Source organism: Cololabis saira, chromosome 11 (assembly GCF_033807715.1).
Source record: "Cololabis saira isolate AMF1-May2022 chromosome 11, fColSai1.1, whole genome shotgun sequence".
Taxonomy (NCBI): Eukaryota; Metazoa; Chordata; class Actinopteri; order Beloniformes; family Belonidae; genus Cololabis; species Cololabis saira.
The window spans coordinates 20,146,018-20,167,615 of NC_084597.1; the positions used below are offsets into that span (position 1 = coordinate 20,146,018).

At 41.7% G+C, this 21,598-nt stretch overlaps 1 protein-coding gene across 13 annotated transcripts in view; it reads right to left on the reverse strand.

Moving 5' to 3' along the window:
• The window catches only part of mast4 (microtubule associated serine/threonine kinase family member 4), a 155,253-nt gene that overhangs the window by 20,730 nt on the left and 112,925 nt on the right, over positions 1-21,598 (reverse strand). For 7 of the 13 annotated variants that reach the window (XM_061733944.1, XM_061733940.1, XM_061733945.1 and 4 more), the window contains 14 exons: positions 20,254-20,323; positions 20,014-20,034; positions 16,698-16,776; positions 12,808-12,962; positions 12,650-12,725; positions 12,354-12,563; positions 10,990-11,091; positions 7,321-7,453; positions 6,404-6,465; positions 6,215-6,306; positions 5,916-6,124; positions 3,518-3,656; positions 3,158-3,290; positions 2,908-3,073 (listed from right to left, as the gene is read on the reverse strand). In XM_061733944.1, the coding sequence (XP_061589928.1) occupies positions 2,908-3,073; positions 3,158-3,290; positions 3,518-3,656; positions 5,916-6,124; positions 6,215-6,306; positions 6,404-6,465; positions 7,321-7,453; positions 10,990-11,091; positions 12,354-12,563; positions 12,650-12,725; positions 12,808-12,962; positions 16,698-16,776; positions 20,014-20,034; positions 20,254-20,323 (1,647 nt within the window). The remainder of the gene's footprint in view (positions 1-2,907; positions 3,074-3,157; positions 3,291-3,517; positions 3,657-5,915; positions 6,125-6,214; positions 6,307-6,403; positions 6,466-7,320; positions 7,454-10,989; positions 11,092-12,353; positions 12,564-12,649; positions 12,726-12,807; positions 12,963-16,697; positions 16,777-20,013; positions 20,035-20,253; positions 20,324-21,598) is intronic. The other 6 variants (XM_061733942.1, XM_061733949.1, XM_061733947.1 and 3 more) reach the window with 3 other exon arrangements.

Here is a 21,598-nt window from a genome sequence, read left to right on the forward strand (position 1 = left end):
TAACTAACTTTTCATTCAAATTGATCGTATACACTTTTATCAGATCAAGTGAACAGCCTGAAACCTTGAAAGCAGTTTTGTTTAAAGTCAAATCTAACTTTAATGCCTGTTTTAAACCACTAAGAGTGTGTATATTTTTAACGTTTCATCCAAAGTTCATCAAAACAGAGGTTTAAAGGATCAGTGACATGCATCACTGCAGCTGAGGTTAGGCCAGTTTATGGTTTCAAGGCACAAGTCCGGGGCTTAGTTGCCGTTAATACTTGTCGTTTGTGTCACTCCGTAACTCCACCACCGAACACAAGGTGGCGGTGCAGGCTCTCCTCTGCAGCGGCGAAGCTTTCAGTTCCGAAATTTATTTTCTTTCACGTGCTTATGTGAGCTTTTTTCCTTAACTTGTTTTATATGCATTTAATTTGTATCACAAACCTGACAAACTATTTTAAAAGCAACCCTGCAGGAGGAATCTTAGGGTTTTCGAGACAAGCGTCACATGTATGCAGTAATCGAGTCAATTCTGTCCAGCAGCTCTGGGAGCCGTTTGTCCTCCATTTTAATCAAATTTGGTCGAGTTATGAATATGTATGTGCGTCCCGAGGCCACGGCAGCGCGCATAGAGTGTGTTCAGGCCTCTTTAATTAACAGTCACTCTCACCTGCTCGACGCAGTTTGATTGAGAGCAAACCAAATCAGTCATGGCACGTCATTTGTTTTCATGTCACACATGCACAGGCCGCTCTCCGAGTACAGAGACGATTCATCTCAGCAGCGGCGCTGATGACGACGACACAACACCTCCCCGTTTCCGGGATGAGCATCATCTCTGCACCATCGCCATGGGAATACAAAAGTAACACCATCGTAATGTTTCAACTGCACTCATGGTCTTGAGTTGAGCGAAACCCACTCGCTGCCATCTGTTTGTCTGCCGGCCTTCAGGGAAATCTGAGACTTCAATAAACTGAGAAGCCCATGTGGTCACTATGCAAATAGTTAATTCACATCTCAATGAGGCTGGGGAGTTTTTCCTGATGTGCCCCACCAGCTCAACAGATGCTGAGAAAATCCACCCAATTTACTTTATTAGCACAAGATACGTCAAGTGGAACTTCATTTGCAATAAACTGATGTAAATAAGAATGGACTTTAATCTTAAAATGCAAAAAAAAAGGCAGTGGATTGACTTGGGTGATGCCATGTCATCAGTGTGACTGATATAAAACGTTTAAGTCAGCAGAGAATCAGTCATTCAGAAAAGAAGCAGCTGTCAGGTTTTAGCAGGAGTAACAGCCACGTCAGCGTCTACATCTAAATCCAAATGCCAGCAGGCAAATACGCTCGCAGTGACAAGAGACCTGATTTTAGAAGAGACACGCCTGTCCAGAACCTCAAATCTTCCCTGCAGATGGTCCAGAAAGACGTCCTCCTGTGCTGGTGATGCAGCACCTCACCGCAGCATCTGATACTGTTGACTACTCAGGGACCTCCGAGGACCTCCACAGTGGTTTAGGTCTATTTGACAAACAGGAGTTTTTCTGTCATGATCAATGACCTTTCCTCTTCTTCAGCCCTTCGAATGTGCCACAGGGATCCATTTTAGGCACTTTTTCATTTTCCTTGTGCATTTTGACTTTCGGATCAGTTATTTCATATCATAATGTCCGTTCATCTGTCAGTTATGTCCAGTTCCTCAGACAGATTTTGATCCATCCACTGCCCCTTAGATGACATCAAACTCTGGTTGTAACAAATTATTTCCATTTGAATGAGTTCTAAACTGAAACGTATACTGTTTGCTCCCTCCAAGTGGCCCAGCAGTGCCGTATCCACTCTGCTCTGGGTCTTGATGTTCCGGCCCCTCAATTCAACCATGAGGTCAAAAATCTGGGTGTGACCTGAGACAGCAGTTTAAAATTTGATAAAACAGGTCAACCCTATTCTCAAGCAAGCTTTGTTCAACTTCAATGGCTAGAGTCAAGCCCTTCCCTGCGCCGTAGTGACCTTGTGACAGCCTTCCATGCTTTCATCAGTCCCTGGATCGATTCCGGTAATCCCCTTTAATTTGGAATTAATAAAAACTTCTCTGCATCGTCTGCAACTTGTACAGACTGCTGCTCGCCATGCTTGGAGTCATGATCATACCCCAGCTGTCCTGTAGCCCCCAGTTTGTCATTTTTTTTAGGTGCAAGTAATGGCCTCTGACCTTCATATTTATATCCCATTGTCAAGTCACATGGAGCAACCATTGGGGCGATCGTTCCTTTGCAGTCGCAGGTCCTAAATTCGGGAGTGCTCTTCCCCCATGAGCTATATAGCATCTCCAGCCTGCCTGGCTTTTGGCACATACCACTACATCATCATTCTCTTTTTTAATTACTGTTATTGTTATGTTTTTATACTTTACTCTAGTTTTAATGTGTTTTATTGTCATATTTTCATTGCATTTATGTAAAGGTCTTCATTGGATTTTATCCGGATGTAGCCCCTTGGTGGCAACACCACAGCATATTTATTCACCACATATTTAAGAATAAAGTTCATTAACTCCTGCTTAATAATGTACACGTAAAATTAACTGAAAGCAGATTGCTTGAGTTGAATAAGCTCCTGTTGTAAATGAAGCTGCTGGGGATCACAAACAAACTGATGTTTGAGTCTGATAACATTGTATGAATCTGATTTAACAGGATATGAACTTCTATCCGATTTCCTGTTCAGAGTTCCTGCAGAGGCTGCTGGTTGTAACTCCCCGTCCTCCAGCCGCTACTACTTCTCTGCGTCAGGTGTTAAACTCGACGTGACGACTGGTGACATTGCTGACTTTCAGCAGGAAAAATCTTATTCTACAAATTCATAAAACAGCTGTTTCAGCCTGGACTACAGAAGAGGAGAGATGGTGACACCCACCGCTTATGACCTGTCCAAACAGCTCCTCCGGCGTGTCTCCAAAGAAAGGCACGCAGCCCACCAGGAACTCGTAGAGGATGATTCCCATGGCCCACCAGTCCACCGGCTTCCCGTAGCCTTGTCTCAGGATCACTTCGGGAGCAATATACTCTGGAGTCCCACAAACCTGCACAGAAGGAAACGTGTATAATATATATACACAGATAACGCTTTGCTGAAGTTCAGCAGTAGTATCAGTAGCAGGGGTCACCTGCTTGTCGGAGAACTCCCTGGCGTCTTTCTCAATGTGTCCTTCGTACAGGTTGGTGGTCATGTTCATCAACCCGACTTTGGAGAGCCCGAAGTCTGTCAGCTTGATGTGACCCATGGAAGTCACCAGCAAGCTGAGAGGAGGGGGTGAAAAAAAAGACACTTGTAGTACACTTGTAGTGTATTCATGCTGCTACACCGGCTTAGTGTCAAGAAAAAGGAAAAACAAACAAACAAAAGTTCATTAAACATATTTAGAGTGTTTTACTCATTTTCTTTTAGCTCCACCATGACTTTATTCCACTCCCTGAGCGTTACAGATGTCAAAATGATGCGTCTGACCTCAGTGATGGGGACTCACTTGTCAGGTTTGAGGTCCCGGTGGACGATGCCGTAGTTGTGGAGATATTCCAGAGCCAGGACGGTCTCTGCAAAGTACATCCTGGCCATGTCCACAGGCAGCGGACCCATGTTCTTCAAAAGGGTGGCGCAGTCTCCGCCTGTAAATGACAACAGAGATACATGCTTTTACGTCTGTGACGTGAATATGGAACAGAAAGTAGTCTACATGCACTTATTTGTGTGAGATCTTCCGTCTCGTGACTGATAATCATCGTACTACTTGTTAGTGGTAGTGTACCGGCCCCCTGCTGGTGCTTATCTAGAGTTTCTGCATGAGTTTTCAGATTTCCTATGTCATTTTTTGATCAGGACAGATCAAGTCATCATGGTGGGTGACTTTAACATTCATATTGATGTTGACAGCGATAATCTTAAATTAGCTTTTAATTTTCTTCTAGAATCAATGGGCATTTCACAAAAAGTAAACAAACCGATGCACTGTTTTAATCATACCCTTGATCTCATCCTCACCTACGGTGTCAAACCCGATAATCTCTTAGTGTCGCCTGTAAACTCCCTCCTATCCGACCACTATTTAATATCGTTTGAATTTAATATTGTCGATGCTGAAGCGCAAAACAGGAGGTATTATTTTAGCAGTTTTTCCGATCAAGCTATTGCTAAATTTCGGGAGGCCATCCCTCATCCTAACACAGTGGAAAATAGTGAAGCATGTGAGGCCAGTGACCTGGGTTCTACCTCCGTAGATGTTGATATCCTTGTTAGTAACACTGAAGATTTGCTGCACTCAGGTTTAGATGCAGTTGCTCCTTTGATAAAGAGGGTCTCTAATCATAGGAGCTTAACTCCCTGGTATAATTCAGATATCTGAGTGTTGAAACAAGAAGTGCGTAAAATGGAGCGATGCATTCCTGCAGCTCTCAGTAGTGAAGACTTTATGAGTTTCTTTAACAGTAAAATCATCAGAATTAGAGAAGAAATCAACCAGGCCCACCCGGTAGTGGTTGTGGGCGTTTCTTCAGCTTTAGCGACTTCCTTAGGCTCTGACTTGACTCCAAACGGTTATGATCCTATAGACCTCCCTGAGCTGACCTCAGTTGTCAATAGGGCTAAATCATCCACATGTTTGTTAGAGCCCATCCTGTCTCAAGTACTCAAAAAAAAAAAGTCACTTATTGGTACGACAATACTGGACCAGATCAACTCATCCCTACACTAAGGATGTGTACAACAGGTTTTTAAAGTTGCAGTAATTAAACCTTTACTTAAAAAAACCTCTCTTGACCCAGACATTAAAGCTAATTATTGACCAATTTCAAATCTCCCATTTGTATCAATATTCTGGAAAAGCTAGTTGCAGCCAGTTATGTGACCATTTGTATAGAAATGATCTATTTGAAGTTTTTCAGTCAGGTTTCAGAATGCATAAATGCACAGAGACAGCACTGGTTGGAGTCACAAATTACCTTCTTATGGCCTCAGATAAGAGATTAGTGTCCATACAGGTTCTACTGGACCTCAGTGCTGCTTTTGACACTGTAGATCAGCATCTTACTGCACAGGTTAGAGCATGTTGTTGGGAATAATGGGACAGCTCTAGGTTATTTTAAATCATATCTATCTGACAGATTCGAGTTTGTTCCTGTACACAAGGTTTCTTCAGAACAGTTGAGGGTCTGTTATGGTGTTCCGCAGGGTTCTGTGCTATGGCCAATCTTGTTCAGTTTATACATGCAGCCCATGGGAAGTATAATCCAGAATCACGGCATACACTTTCATTGCTATGCTGATGATACGCAGCTCTATTTGTGTATGAAGCCGGATGAAACAGAACCATTAGCTAAACTTCAGGCATGTCTTAGGGACATCAAGGACTGGATGTCCAGATTTATTTTGCTTGTAAATTCAGATAAAACAAAGGTTATTATTTTTGGACCCAAGCATTTTAGGAAGGGATTAGATGGCGTTGTGATGGCATCCCATTCAACTGTGAGCCTTGGGGTTGTTTTCGATCAGGATTTGTCGTTTAAATCATATATCATTTTTCCAACTCCGTAAAAACACAAAGATTAGGAAAATCCTCTTCCAGAGTGATGCGGAAAAACTAATTCACGCGTTTGTATCTTCTAACTAGATTACTGTAATGTATTATTAGCAGGAGGGTCCCCCCTTATGAGCCACATCCTGCTCAAGGTTTCTTCTTTCCTAACGGGGAGTTTCCTATCCACTGTTTGGCTTAAGACATTTTATCTGCCATTGTTTATGTTATGTTTATGTAATAATTGTTCGGGGGTCATGTTCTGGGTCTCTGGAAAGCGGCTAGAGACAACTTCTGTTGTAATAGACGCTATATAAGTGAAATTGAATTCAAGTTGCGCACATCTCCCTCAACTTACCTTCAACGTACTCCATGACCATGCAGAGGTGCCGCCGCGTCTCAAAGGAGCAATACATGGACACAACGAAAGGGTTCTCGGCGAAGGTCAGGATATCCCTCTCCACGAAGGCCTGCTGTATCTGATTCCTCAATATCAGATTCTGCTTGTTGATCTTCTTCATGGCGAACCGCTGCTTTGTTTCCTTGTGTCGAACTAAATAAACGGCTCTGTGGAAGTAAAGGTTCATCCGTCAGGTCAGCCATTGAAACGACTGGCCGTCGTGTGTCAGTTCAGACCACCAGACGGAGAGTTCTTACCCATAGGCACCATTGCTAATGAGTTTTGCCAGCTCAAAGTCCAGTTCGCAGGGTTTCCTTCGGCACCTCAGGGTCGAACTGAGGCTATGAGACTGAGGCCAAAAAAGAGGAGACAAATCTTAATTTGACACCTTGGCCTGAGGAACAGACAACTTAAATCAATATGATGATCAATTTCTAAGAGCTTACAGAGTCATCTGTTTCTGGGGTTTCTGCGATCCCGCTGTCACAGCTGGTCAGCTGAGCAATTTCTACACAGATGAAACAGAAAAGAAAAGAAATAAAGAAAGATGATCTGGTTTTAATCTAAACTTTGCCCGTTAAATTCATTATAAACATGTAACTTCATGTGGAGCTCACAAACGCATACGAGGTGCAGTTTCTTATCAAAAGTAGCATAAATAGGGAAAACTCAGCACATTTGAACCCCATCAAAAAACAGCAGATCTGAGACCTTATTCACCAGTTAGCTTTGCGGTGCTGACTTCAACATAACCTGAACTGAGAATAAATGAGCTGGAAAACAAATCTGGATTTCGCTACTCTACAGTAATAGCATCTCTGAAGCTCATTTTGAAAATCACCACTCTAGAACAAGTGCTCATTAAAAACCGCCTTGCGTCTTTTGTCTGTATGCGCGCAGCAATGCTAACGACAAAAAAGGGGGGGAGTCTTGTCCCCAGAGGGCTTGTAAAACTCATTTCTGCTGCCATTTAACATCTGTCCCTCCGTTGAGGTTTGCTTCAGGCACGAGAGGCGCCGGGAAAACGAAACGCGGGCGGCGCCCGGGGGAACCGTTGGGAGAGACTGGCTGACGAGCCAGTCTGCAGGGATCTGAACGCGGTCTGTGGGGAGGCCATTCCTTTCTAATTAGTCATAATGAATGTCATTGGTTACTGAATCTGGAGAGACGGTGGGTCATTAGATAGACAATCTGTTTGGCACAAGACATTAGTAGGAGTTTCTTTGTCTTTTAGTTCCCTAAACAACTTTTCATCGCAACAGAAACTCCATGTAGCCGAAAAACCCACTTTCAATGACCACTGTTTGATATTGCATTATTTTATGTCACTGGATCATGTTTTTGAGCTCAGAGCATCTTGTACCTTCCAGAGGATCTCGAGTGAGTCCCAGCTGGCTGATGATGTAACGGGGGATGTCTGTTTTGATGCCCTGGCCCTCTTTAGCGTGTCCTTCAGCCGCCTCCAAAAGGTGGTAAAATTCCTCTGGGTCAAACTCCTGAAAGCACAGCGTTTGCATAAACTGTACAGCATAAACCTTCAGGCATCGTTTAACCACACAACAACCTCTCTTTTCATAAAACCAACATATTTGTTTACTTTTACTACAAAATTAACACTTTTGTACCTTAAAGAAGAAATGATGTTCTTTTTTTAAATACTGAGTGTTTGATGAAATGTCTGGGGCATGTTTTAGTTAAAAATAAAAAAGCAAAATTTTCAAATCATGTCTTTCCAGCTCTGTTCATATAAGCCAGATTTAGGCCACAGTTTTAGGCACGCCACAGCAAACAAAATGTTATATCTTTCATACTATGTCCCCTTTGAAATGACTGTGGTTTATTTCTATTCTCTTTATTTGTATCTCTGCACATTTGGTGCACAAAAGGAGGACAAAAGTAAACTTTCTATTAAAGATAAACAACATTTTGTCTAACTAAAAACCAATGAGTAGAAAAAAAGAAACAAATAAGGGTGGGAGACACTTCGCTTCATGTTTTATGAAGCCAAGAATAAGTAATAAAAAACATTTTGTGTTTACTGAGTAAGGAGCCTTTTTGAGCTAGGACGTCAAATGCACAAATTTAACTGAGTTAACTGAGTTTTTTTCGATGGATATTTTTTAGGAAACTTTTTGGACTCCCGTGTCCTCCATATGAGGATCCTTGAGTCCTCGGCTGCTATCTACTGCAGTATTAATGTGTGCAGGTGTTTGAAGACAGGAATGACCTCTTCCTCCTCTATCTGCACTACTCACCTGGCTGCAGCGGCTCTCTCGGCTCACATACTCTCAACTCCTTCGCTTCACTTCCAGCTGCTAATGTTAGATAAACCTTTATTCTGATCACCAGCTCAGTTCACCTCTGCACGAAGGAATTTCTACTCTGTTAAAAGGATTCTTCTGGTTTTCTGAATCTGTGTCTTCCAGTCTGATTTTTGCTGCCATGGTGATGGCTGATATTTGGCTCATGGCACATGTTCTACCTTGGGCAGAGTGGTGCACTGACTTCTTCTTTTCTTTAAAAAAAAAAACGAAAATCTTTTTGTCAAACTGGATATAAAATAACAGTCAAAGCAGTGTACATTAATATAATGCAACATTGCTACCTATTAAAGCCAGGGGGAGTCTCTCTCTCCTCACTCAAACCCCGCCCCCTGAATCAAGAACAGTGGACTTTCTTTTCTTGGTTCTTGAAAAACATTTCACCTTCCATCCAGCAGGCTTTGCCAAGTCATCTTCTATGACCGAGAAAAGGAGGTGCAGTTGCTTTGCAGAAAAACAATGTTTGACCTGGTCTTTATTTGGGATGGGCGTTTAATACAAAAAAAGTTTTGCTACACCTGGCGGATAATTGGGACTGGCGGCAAATTGGGACTTGGCTATTGTTTAAAGTTTTACGGTAAACTATTTTTCTGTTACTTGTAAGTAAAGCCAAAATCAAAACAAAAATCCAAACACAACATCAACATCAATTTTTTAAATGTTTTTAGTGTATTTACTTTGGCAGAGTAAAGATTCTGTAGTTTTGGACATCTGTTTACAAATCACCTACCATTTCATTTGAAGTCATTGACCATTTGGAAAATACAAGGTTGACAGACACACCTAACTCTTAATAGAGATACTTGACTGTTCAGCTGCTATGCTATTTGTAGGCAGCATTATGTGAATTTATTGAGGTCTTATACTTGGAAACTAGCTTCTGCTGAGCTATGAATATTTCAAGACAAAAAAAAGCCCTGTAGAGTCTCGGTAGCACTAATATTACGATGAAGCTTCAAAGTTTCAAGTCATCATGTGACACCCTATCATCCTACAAACATGTTAAAGTCCCTTTTGTTTTAAGCTTGGCCAGCCATTCCCATACTCTTGTAAATGGGAGCAACACCTCTCACACTCACGGCCATTTCCACTGGTACAGAACATACCGAACCAATCACAAAGAGATGGGAGTTGGTCTAATGTGATGACTTGTTGATTCTTGTCTGGTTGTCACTCTACCTACATCACATGCTTCATTCTCTGACTGTCAGCATGCCTGTCCAATGACGTCTAGAGGTTCTGCCCCTGGAAATCAAAGTTAAATCTCGAAGGGGCAGACTCATTCTTTGTATCAAAGAGGAAAAATAATGGGGCCCTGGATAGCTCCACAGGGCCCCATTTACAGAGGCTGTAGTCCTCATGCAGGCAGCGCAGGTTTGAGTCCCAGCCTCTCACTCTGTACTGCATGTCTTCCCCTCTCTCTACCCATTTCCTGTCTACCTACTTTCTGACTCCAGTAGGGCTGGGCGATATGGACCAAAAGTCATATCTCTATATTTTCTAGCTGAATGGCGATACTCGATATATATCTCGATATTTTTTCTGTGCCATAATTGGGGTTTCCCCCAAAGCATTATAGCATAGCATCTCTGTTAGCTTCATTTTTTTTCTGAGGCAAACCCTTAAAAAAACAGACAGTTTTAATACAAAGCCTCGTGCCAAATGTCACACAGGTACCTTTGTTAACAGAGGTCTGCACAATATCAAAATGTATAAAACAAATGAAATAAAAATAAACTGCCTGCATATATAGAATAAAAATGCTTCTTGAATAAAATAAAACAAATATCCCTTTCCTGCATAACAATTAAATTAAAATACACTGTAATTAATACAATGTAGACAGTAACAGGCAGACTTTTCCACTGAGGTTGACAGTTGTGCAAATAACAAAACATTTGTGCAAATCTCAAATAAAACATTCAAGTCAATTTGTCACAAAATAAGCTATATCAAAATCATAAAAAAAAAATGTAAAAAAAATTTTTTTAAATCGATATAAACGATATTGTCTCGTACCATATCGTGTTTGAAAATATATCGATATATATTAAAATCTCGATATATCGCCCAGCCCTAGACTCCAGAATGAATCCAATTTCAACAGAAACCAGATGTGGCAACACCTGCTTGTCCAAAATAAACACAATTTTGAAAATCAACCACCCAGAACAAGTGCTCGTGAAGGTTCACCTTGAAACTTTGTCCTTTCCGTCTGGGTGTTTGAACTGTATTGAAGTGGTTACATCTTTAATAAAAAGGGTATTAAGGTGTTTTCTCACTGGTAATATTTAGGTTAGCCCAAAGAAACTCTGGGAATGAGTCTGGTGCAAACCACAACAGCTGTACTAAGACCCCTCTGAAAGGTGGTCACAGTATAGTCTTCGATCACACCCAACTACACAGGGTAGGAAGATAAGGCCAGCAGTCGCAGACAAACCGCAGTCGATCTTCGTTTACATACTGAATGTTTGTAGCACTGCGGGGGAAACCAAACCAAACAGAAAAGAAATCGTGTCACCATACTTCTCAGCTCGTTGCTTGATAGCAGTTGTCAGAAACTACGCCAAGATTGATACTGACCAATGACAGCACTGGGTGTTGCTGGGCGACTTGTTGATGATGTTGATTAACTGTGATTCTACCTTATATTTTCTTCTAGCAAATAGAAAATGAGTGTAAATGTAAAAAGTGTACCGGAACAAACGTACCAGACATTCCAGCAGTCGAGCAGGTCGCGCTATCACGATGAGGATTTTCTTCGCCAGCTCTCTGACGAAATTCACCTCCTCACTCTCCGACCTCTCTGTGGACTACAGAGCAACCATCCAGAGAAGATATGAGATGATGTCAGCTGTTTCACAGGTCATCATATCAGTCAAGACGGTGCAATCGAAGGCAAGAATGACTCTTCAGGCTTTAATATTTTACATTTAAACTAAAGTCATAAAGCTGAATGTCCCACAGACGTTTAAGGTTTTCTGAACATCTGCTGCACGATAGAAGAAGAGTTTAACCCATTTCACCTCTTTTATCTTCTTGAAACAATCACTGGACATAAAGTTATCATTTCTAAAGAAAAGAGAAATGGGTTCATTGTTTTCATGAATTACTCATCCAGCCGGTTGGAGGAGCCTGCGAGAACTGATAAAAACACCAACTGAAGACTCTCTTTTCTCTTTGGGAATATTTTTTTTAAACAGTAAGATGCTTAAAACCATGACTTAAATTTAAACCAATTACTGTGGAGCATGAAGAGGGCTTAAGCTTCTTCATCACTACGTTTGAGGTCATTAATCCGTCCGTTGTGGATATTTTTGAAATGTGCAGCGAAACAGTGTTATCATGCGGTCAGGACCGTTTTGTCATCCTCACAAATCTTCACGGGATAAGTACACCGTGCATCTGATCTGGCGTCCAATGTGGGGAGATTTTCATCAGCTGATAAGCGAGCTGCGGGACAGTCTCCCTCGTATATGCTCGATCTACTTCAGGACACGAGAGGCACGGTTTGATACTCCAAAGCTAAAAGACGTTTCCTTCCATCTTTTTCAAAGTAAAGGTCATCCTCATCTTTGTTTAGACGTCTCGCAGGACAAGCTTCTAGCTGTGTCTCTCGATGTAAAAATCCAAATTCAAGAAAATTTGAGTCTGATAATTATGTGATTTCTTGGAAGCACACCAGAGTGATGTACTAAAGCTTACACATCAATAATGCATTAACCAACTGAGATAAAAATGTTGGAATTCAAGATTCTTATACATCAAGACCTAAAGCATCGAATGGGTAACGCCATTCAAACTACTGTGATTCACTTTGGTCCCTGATAATCGCTGCTTACAGATATATTAATAGTTATTTGTCATAAAGTGTTTGAGGCTGGGGAACGAGGCGGCTCAGTCAGGTGTCATTAAAGGTAATAACGTTTGCATGGACGAATGACTGACATCATGTGACACCTTATGTATTAATAAATGCGAGATAAACATCAGACAACCAGTCTGGGCTTGGTGTGCATGAGGCCGTTAGTCTACCAGCTACAAACATGCGTTTGGTTTTAAAGGATGCTCTCACCTCCTGAACAAGCCTCTCCAGCTTGTCGGTGAGCTCGCAGAAGTAGCTGGATGTGATGAGTCCCAGCCGGCTTTTTTCCAGACAGTCGCGGGCCAGTTCAATGATCTGGTGATGGGCGAAGCCGAGCACTCCGTCTGCCAGAGGGAGGACGCTCTCCGGGGAGCTGCTGCGAATGATCTCCTGGATCTTCTCCTCCATCTGAGCTGTGGCCTGACGCGAGAAGGTTCCAGATCAAGTTTGGGGAAGCCCAAGATCTTTCGACGCCAGACTTGGACATCATTTTAAGGCCATCTTACCTTTGGAAACCGCTCCTTGTAGACATGATTCATCATAATGATCTCATGGTCATAACAGGACGGGGATCGTCCAGGGCTGAAAAACGCACAACTAAAATCAGCGACCAAGTGGTGAAAATGCGAAAGGTCCATTTGGAGGCAATGAAAAGTGCAGATACCTGAGACTGCGCGAGCGCGGTCGCATGGCCGTCGTCCTGCGGCATTCATCCCCAGAGATGCTCTCGGTGCAGAAGTGTTTGGAGAGAAAGTGCAGCTCGTCAGGTGTGGGCTGGAAGGGCAGCTGGTGCAGCTTCTCCTGTGATGAACAGGATGACTGGAAATGAAACAAATATACATTCAACATGAAAAGAAAAAAAAGGAGATGATGTTTTTCTGTGGGGGGGTTTAAAAGAAAAACAATGAATGAAAAAACTCATCAAAAATAGAAAACAACATCACCCTGGTGCCAATTTTCTTTTACTAGTTTTTGTCTGGAGTTCCAAGTGAAGATCAATACCTTTCTCATTTCATTTATCCTCTCTCTATATGGGCCAAATCCAGTAAAGGATCATAGGGGGTCTGCTGTAACCTATCCCAGCTCATTACAGGTGGAAGGCAGGAGCAGACCTGCACAGGTCACAGGTCCATCTCAGGGCCACATAAACAGACACACACCCACGGTCAATTCAGATTCATCAGTCAAGCTGGAGAACATGCAACTCCACACAGAAAGACTCATACCAGGCCGGATGTCGACCCAGGAACCCTTAGTGCTGACCACTAAGCCACCGTGCACTTACTGACATACTTGCACATTTCCTCTCTAAGATTTCATAACCTTCCAGGAAATGATTTTTGAGGAGATTAGAATGTACAATCGGTGATCTCACTTCCAGGACGGTAAAGGAGGTTTCTTGCCAACATGGATGTGGCTATTGTTCAAAAAACAAATAAACAAACACTGCAACATATTCATTTAATGCGCCGCTGTAGGTGTGGACAAACATTTACTGGTCATGGATGTACGTGTACACAGATGTGTAGGGATGGGAATTGATAAGATTTTTTCGATTCCGATTCTCTTATCGATTCTGCTTATCGATTCAATTCTTTATCGATTCTCTTAGCGATTCTCATTTGGAAAAAAGGAGAAGAAACAATTTTAGTATCAACTTTGTTTTAATAAAACAAAGTTGATACTAAAATTGTTTTTGTTTCAATTTCTTTGTTTCTCCGATCTTTTTTGTTCAAAGATATAAAACTTTTATATCTTTGAACAAAAAAAATATAATGAGGTCTTAAGACGCCTCCAGCCTTGGGCTCCTCGATGGTGCCAGCGGGTCCCCACAAAATGATTTGTAATATACAGTAAAATATGTATTTAATATAAAATAATAATAATTAAATAAATATTCTTCTGTAGAAATTAACGAAAAACAACAAATTATTTTGTAGCAATTACACAAGAATGTCCAGTAACATGTTCAACACCACAAACTTAGTCACTGCTGTGTCAGTCACATCATTTACTTTGAAAGCCAACTCAGAGTGCCGTGTGTTTACTGACATCGTTAATGTTTTGTTGATGTTGGTTGATACTTTTGCGCTCGGTCTCATGAATCAGGCAGGTGGGCGAGATCTGAGGCCAGCCAGGTCCTGTAAAAGGTCTGACAGAAGGATCTTGATAATCAATAATATTGTTGGAAACCATGGATACCGCATCCCCCAGACAACAGAGGAGACAGACCAACCAGCTTGCTGCGATGCTAAAAGGTTTCAGAGCAGCGCATGCTCTCATCCAGATGTCTTGTTTTTTTTTTTTTATCTTTCAGCAGGACAATGCTAAACAGGATATTACATCCATCATGAATGTTGAACTCCACCAACAGGTCTCTTCAGCTCCCACTGTTGTTAAAGAGGTGAGCCACATCGCTGGTTCCAAATTTGTCGAAACATGTTGCTGCCATTAAATTCGAAACATTTCTTTGGATTGGGCTGGTAACATATAAACAATTAAAGAAAAAGAAAACCTACCCCTTCACCTTATCCTGTGTCTACTTATTTTTGCTTTATTTCATTTGGTTTACTTGGTCATTGCATATGTTTAACACACTGTGTGAAATTCTCTGTCAAGGAACTTGTTTTAATAAATTAAAAAAAAAAAGAAAAAGAACCTAAATACAGTTTGTGTGAATGTCAGGAAACGCACTGGGTAACCAAAGAGCACACAAAACAAACAGGTGGGTCATTTACAGTCCCCCTGACAGATTAATTCCTGTAAATGTGTGTTAGTGTACATGAAGTCAGACGTTTCCCCTTAACAATAACAGATGGAGGGAACAGAAACAGAAAGAGAGGTGAGATCTGGGAGGAAAGTGTGTGTTTGCTGGTCTGCCTGCTTGTTAAGTCCCGTTTAATCTACAACAAATCTTTTTCCTCTGTTTGTTCACGTACACAGCGTCGGACGAGCGGTCTGAAACACCAGAAAACACACAGTCGGCCGCTTGTTGTTTGTGATTGCTGGAACAGATTTTTACCGACATCGTGCGTGAAGACGGTTGGTTTGGAGCGCTGGGTTCCCGACTGTTAAAGGTATTGTGACATGAAAAACAAATTTTTCTTGATTTTTTGTGTTTTGTTGGGTGTCTTGACATCAATTACACCCAAAAAACAACGAACTTTTAACATTCAGTGTATTGTGTGCTTTCTGGGATTTTCCGCATAACGGCGCACCTGGTTTGGTGGCGGGCCGTGATGTCAGGGCCCGCTAAATCACCGCCCCCTCCACCCAGATCCCTGCCTCCTCTCCTCTCCAGCGCACCATAAAGGCTGATTTATGGTTCCGCGTTACACCGACGCAGAGCCTACGGTGTAGGGTTACGCGGCGACGCGCACCGTACGCTGAACCCTACGGCGTAGGCTCTGCGTCGATTTAACGCGGAACCATAAATCAGGAGCTGTTTAGAGCCTCTTCTGTTCTAATCACCGGAGGAAAACTGCTAAGACGACCCGCAGCCACTGACTGGACTTAAGATAAGGAGACACTGCTGCTTGCATGCCTTTATTTTTATGATTGTTTGCTGTGGACTGTCTGCTTCGCCCTCCTGCTTTTCCGTGCATGCTTCGCCTGTCGCTCCCGGCTTAACTCTCCAACGCCGCTGTGAGCGTATTGCTCGCGGGGAGCTGCGGTCCCGGTCCTCTGGTCCCGGTTGGACTTCATCTCCGGGCTGTAGTCGCCCTGTCTGGGCTGTGTGTCGGTGTTTGTGGTTTGGTGCGCGCGCGTGTGTGTGAAGACGGCAGAAGTTTGTAGCGGTTGGTTGGAGGAGGTTTGGAGGAGGAGCGGAGCAATGATTGACAGGAAAGGAGAAAAAGGACCTGTTTTTCACGGCGCAAAAAAACACTGTAATAAAAAGCCAGGAATGGAGTACTAGAGTGAAGTTTTTCTTGTTACACTCTTTTAGACACATTTGAGGGATGTTGGCCAAGACTTTTAATAGTGTTAAAAGCATGTTAAAAATGATGTCACAATACCTTTAACAGAAGGTAGCCCCGCCCCTCACAGAAATACAGGAGATATTCAGCCAATCAGAAGGAAGCAAGGAACTTGTATAAACTTGTATATTTTTCCCCATCATTTGTGTGACGCTAATGTAGAAGTACTCTGGTGCCTCTAAAATCTGATGAAAACAACAACACTAGGGGTTTGCATGACACGTTTAAGACTTTTTCACAGCAGTGTAAAAATAAAAGCAGGCCTTTTATATTTACTGTCAGTTTCAAAGATGTTGGAAGGCTAGATGATGCAGTTTTCCAGGATTTATTATCATCAGACATATATTTCATCCATCTATCCATCTCCATTGATCCATCCATAAATGACGAAAGACATCTAACCAAATATACTGGAAAACTGGATGAAGAAAGCTTTATTCTGCTATGATAAATATGTTGGAATCACATTTAAATGTAAGGTTTAATAGCAGTCAGATTATAAGTGGAGGTCATCAGAATAAACCTGCACACACCCCAGTGATGAGGTGTGATGGGTGAATGAGTGGGTGATGCTTACAGAGACCGTGGAACTGGGGGTGTTGGTTCCATATCCAGAGGAGGGAAGTGAAGCCAGTGACCAGCGGCGACCGTCGGTCCTGTCACACCACAGATCAATCAAATCAATAAAGACAACTTTTTAGGAACCAAGACAAGGTCTTTCATCCACATGTTTGCATTCAAAACATGTGAGAATATTTCTAAACCTCCAATGATCTCATAGTTGTACAGTGCATCCGGAAAGTATTCACAGCGCTTCACTTTTTCCACATTTTGCTATGTTACATCCTTATTCTTAATTTGATTAAATTATTAAAAATAAAAAACAAAGAAATCATATGTACATAAGTATTCACAGCCTTTGCTCAATACTTTGTTGATGCACCTTTGGCAGCAATTACAGCCTCAAGTCTTTTTGAAAATAACACCATAAGCTTGGCACACCTATCTTTGGGCAGTTTTGCCCATTCCTCTTTGCAGCACCTCTCAAGGTCCATCAGGTTGGATGGGAAGCGTTGGTGCACAGCCATTTTCAGATCTCTCCAGAGATGTTCAATGGGATTCAAGTCTGGGCTTTGGCTGGGACATTCACAGAGTTGTCCTGAAGCCACTGCTTTGAAATCTTGGTTGTGTGCTTAGGGTCGTTGTCCTGCTGAAAGATGAACCATCGCCCCAGTCTGAGGTCAAGAGCGCTCTGGAGCAGGTTTTCATTCACAATGTCTCTGTACATTGCTGCATTCATCTTTCCCTCTATCCTGACTAGTCTCCCAGTTCCTGACACTGAAAAAATCCCCATAGCATGATGCTGCCACCACCATACTTCACTGTAGGGATGGTATTGGCCTGGTGATGAGCGGTGCCTGGTTTCCTCCAAACATGACGCCTGCTATTCACACCAAACAGTTCAATCGTCGTCTCATCAGACCAGAGAATTTTGTTTTTCATGGTCTTGGAGTCCTTCAGGTGCTTTTAGGCAAACTTCAGGCGGGCTGTCATGTGCCTTTTACTAAGGAGTGGGTTCCGTCTGGCCACTCTACCACACAGGCCTGACTGGTGAATTGCTGCGGAGATGGTTGTCCTTCTTGAAGGTTCTCCTCTCTCCACAGAGGAACGCTGGAGCTCTGACAGGGTGACTATAGGGTTCTTGGTCACCTCCCTGACTAGGTCCTTCTCCCCCTCAGTTTAGACGGCCGGCCAGCTCTAGATAGAGTCCTGCTGGTTCCCAACTTCTTCCATTTAAGGATGATGGAGGCCACTGTGCTCATTAGAACCTTCAAAGCAGCAAACATTTTTCTGTACCCTTCCCCAGATTTGTGCCTCAAGACAATCCTGTCTTGGAAGTCTACAGACAATTCCTTTGACTTCGTGCTTGGCTTGTGCTCTGACATGCACTGTCAACTGTGTGACCTTACTGTATACAGACAGGTGTGTGCCTTTCCAAATCATGTCCAATCAACTGAATTTACCTAAGGTGGACTCCAATTAAGCTGTAGAAACATCGCAAGGCTGATCAGTGGAAACAGCATGCACCTTAGCTCAATTTTGAGCTTTATGGCAAAGGCTGTGAATACTTATGTGCATGTGATTTCTTAGTTTTTTATTTTTAATACATTTGCAAAACTTTCGGAAAAAACCTTTTTCACATCGTCAATATGGGGTGTTGTGTGTAGAATTTTGAGGAGAAAAATGAATTTAATCCATTTTGGAATAAGGCTGTAACATAACAAAATGTGGTAAAAGTGAAGCGCTGTGAATACTTTCTGGATGCACTGTAGATAAACAGTGGCCTCTTGTGTCATTTTTATCGAATCCTATTAGTTACTTTAAAGGGGACCTTTTATGAAAAACAAGTTTTTTCTTGCTTTAACATATATAAAGTGGTTTCCCCTCACCCTGCCAACACAGAGAAGGAGGAGAGCAGCCAAATTCAAAGTCTGTTCACCCCGCCCGGCTGAGCCGTCCAGTGTCACGTGACTTCTACGAGCCGTTCAGATTTGTGCATTTTCGTCACATCACCAAAATGCAAACCACGCCTCGGTGTCCTCCGCTGCGTGAAACCACGCCCACAACTAACTCCGCCAGCCAGAGCGTCCGCCATTGTTCTGAAGCGGTGAATCGTGTGGCTGTTTTTAACAACGATGGACAGTAGAAATTAGGTTTTGCATCGACACTTACCCTCATAAAAGGATCAGTACCAACAGCACGGACCCGGCAAATGCACACGAGTCAGCGGTAAGTGACGTTATTTTTTTTACGTTATTTATATTTATTTACAAGTATGATCTTTGCATGGGCTAAGTATTTAGCTTAGCTCCGGTGTTACTCTATTAGTACCGTAATAAATTTTCTTTCTGTTTATGGTTTCAGATCTTCCAAGCAATGCACCTGAAGCTGTTCAACGACACCTTCAGAAGAAATGCACGGTCCTTCCTTGAGCCAGCAATAGTGCATAAATGTTATTTATATACAACTTATGTTATTTTATTTATTTAAAGTTGCCATTTGTGAACATTCAGTGTTGTGATTTTTTTTACAGTTAAATTGATTCATTTGTCTTGTAACATAAGAAATTAAATGATGAGGAATCGGAGTAACATGTGAGTTTCCCCATTGAGGGAGTAATAAAGGACTATCTTATCTTATCTTTAAATAACTGTGGTGTAGAATTCAATCAAATCTTCCTGTGTGAATTAGTGTGAAGACGAGGTGACCCAGTCCCCCCTTCAGGGAACTAAAGGCTGATTTATGGTTCCGCGTTACACCAACGCAGAGCCTACGGCGTAGGGTACGCGTCGATTTAACGCAGAACCGTAATTCAGGCTTTATGGAATTGATTTTGTCGCTGACGCTCGCTCGCATCTCTTTAATAGTGTACGCAGCCGGCTCTTCTGCCCGGAGGCTTTGTGCCCTCCACTGCTACACGTCATTCAGGCAGCCAATCAGCACAGAGCCTCATCATCATAGCTTCCCCTCCACTCAGAATCCCTCATAGAGAAGGAGGTTAGAAGTGGTAAAACTAGAGACATGGCCCAGAGGTTGAATTTCTGATTTATGTAGAAAAAACAAGCTTTTGATTGTTTTTAAGACATTCAAGGCCTGTTTAAAATATACATTAAATGCCATAATAGGTCCCCTTTAAGCAGAAATTAAAAGGAAAAACAAAAGAAATAACTGTAGAACACAAACTAGTGCCTTAATGATGTAAAAGAAACTCCAGGCTTATGGTTGGACAAACTAATGAAGGCAGGTGTCAACTGTACGGGGTACTTTAGACAAATGTTTGGGAGGTGGGGGTGATTATTTTAAAGGTAAATAAAAGCCTAACTTGGAGTTACCTGTCTGCTCTGTGGCAATGACTGTGGATTGCAAAAAAAACAACAAAAAAACAAAAACAAAATTATATGATATCATGTTGATAAATGGTACAAAATAAATATTACTGCTGCTTTCGAAAGTACAAACAAACATAGCTGAACCTTTATATGCGTGCTGGCAGAGAAAATATTAATGCTTCTACTGACTGGCTGAAACTCAGAGGTTTTTCTTTTATAAATACAAAACCAAGGTTGAGTTACCTTCGTGCAAAAGAGAAATGAGCAGAGGCACTGGGAGAGAAATTTCTAGGGCTGTCCTGTGGGCTTGTTCCTGCACCGAGAAGAAAAGACACAGACACACACAGACACACAGACACACACAGACACACACAGACACACACACACACACACACACACACACACACACACACACACACACACACACACACACACACACACACACACACACACACACACACACACACACACACACACACACACACACACAAAAGGGGATAAAAGTAATTTACAAAAGAAAATACACCAATCTGCAGGCAGCAATAATCAACAAGGTTGGATTCAAACTTGAGTTTGTACATGAAACAAAAACTGAAAAAACAAACTGATGGCTGCTCCACTGCAGATTAAATTTGATGGGCCATATTAAAACAATTTCTGTTCATTTTAGCTCTTTGAAACCATCTTTTACAATAAAAACTACATATGTGGATATAAACAAGCTTATATAATGACATGCAATTGACTGTTTGGTTGGACATTCGGCTGTGATTCTTATTATATACATATATAAGTTTATTAAATTATTCAACTCAAAAGTTGAATACATTTCCACTGAAACCTGGAGCACAGTCAGTTTACAGAAAACAAATCAACATTCAGCAGCATCCAGTTTAAGAAGGCTAATGCTTCTGGATCTAAAATGATTCACTGATGTTCTATCAATAAAATCAATTTATGCAATATCCTGCTCTAATCTAGATTACAGAATCAAGATGAGGGAATGATAAATATATGTTTGCTTTTATGCATCTTTTGATACTTTATGCATCTTTTTTTTTTTAATACAATAAAACTGCTGTCATCGTAGCTGGTCTTAGTTTTAGGATATATTGAACCCTACATCATCTGGAAATGGTTTGTTTAACTTTTTCAGACTGATGTGTAGCTCCTCTTAGCCCATTGCTCGTGTTTTTCTCCTGTTGGCATTGTGTTAACACAAATTTGACCGGTCCAGATCAGCAAACCCTTGAACTTTTATCGAGGTTGGCAGACCTGCTGATGATCAATTCATCAAGCATTATCTAACTGCAACGTCAACTATTCAATACTGTGGAAGGAGTACTTAGTATTTCCCACATATTTTTATCCTCCTTTTCTAGTTACATTTTTGTGAAATAAATTCTGTTGTTGGTCAGAGGTTGTATTTACCAACAAGCAACTAAGATCTGATCTGGATCTAGCTGTAACTCAATCTCTTTTTACTTTTGTGTTAAAATGTCCTACTTTACAGAATAAACAAAACACATTTTACAGACTGGCTCAAAAAACAACGTTGGTCTCTATTGTTACATTTTACATAAACTGT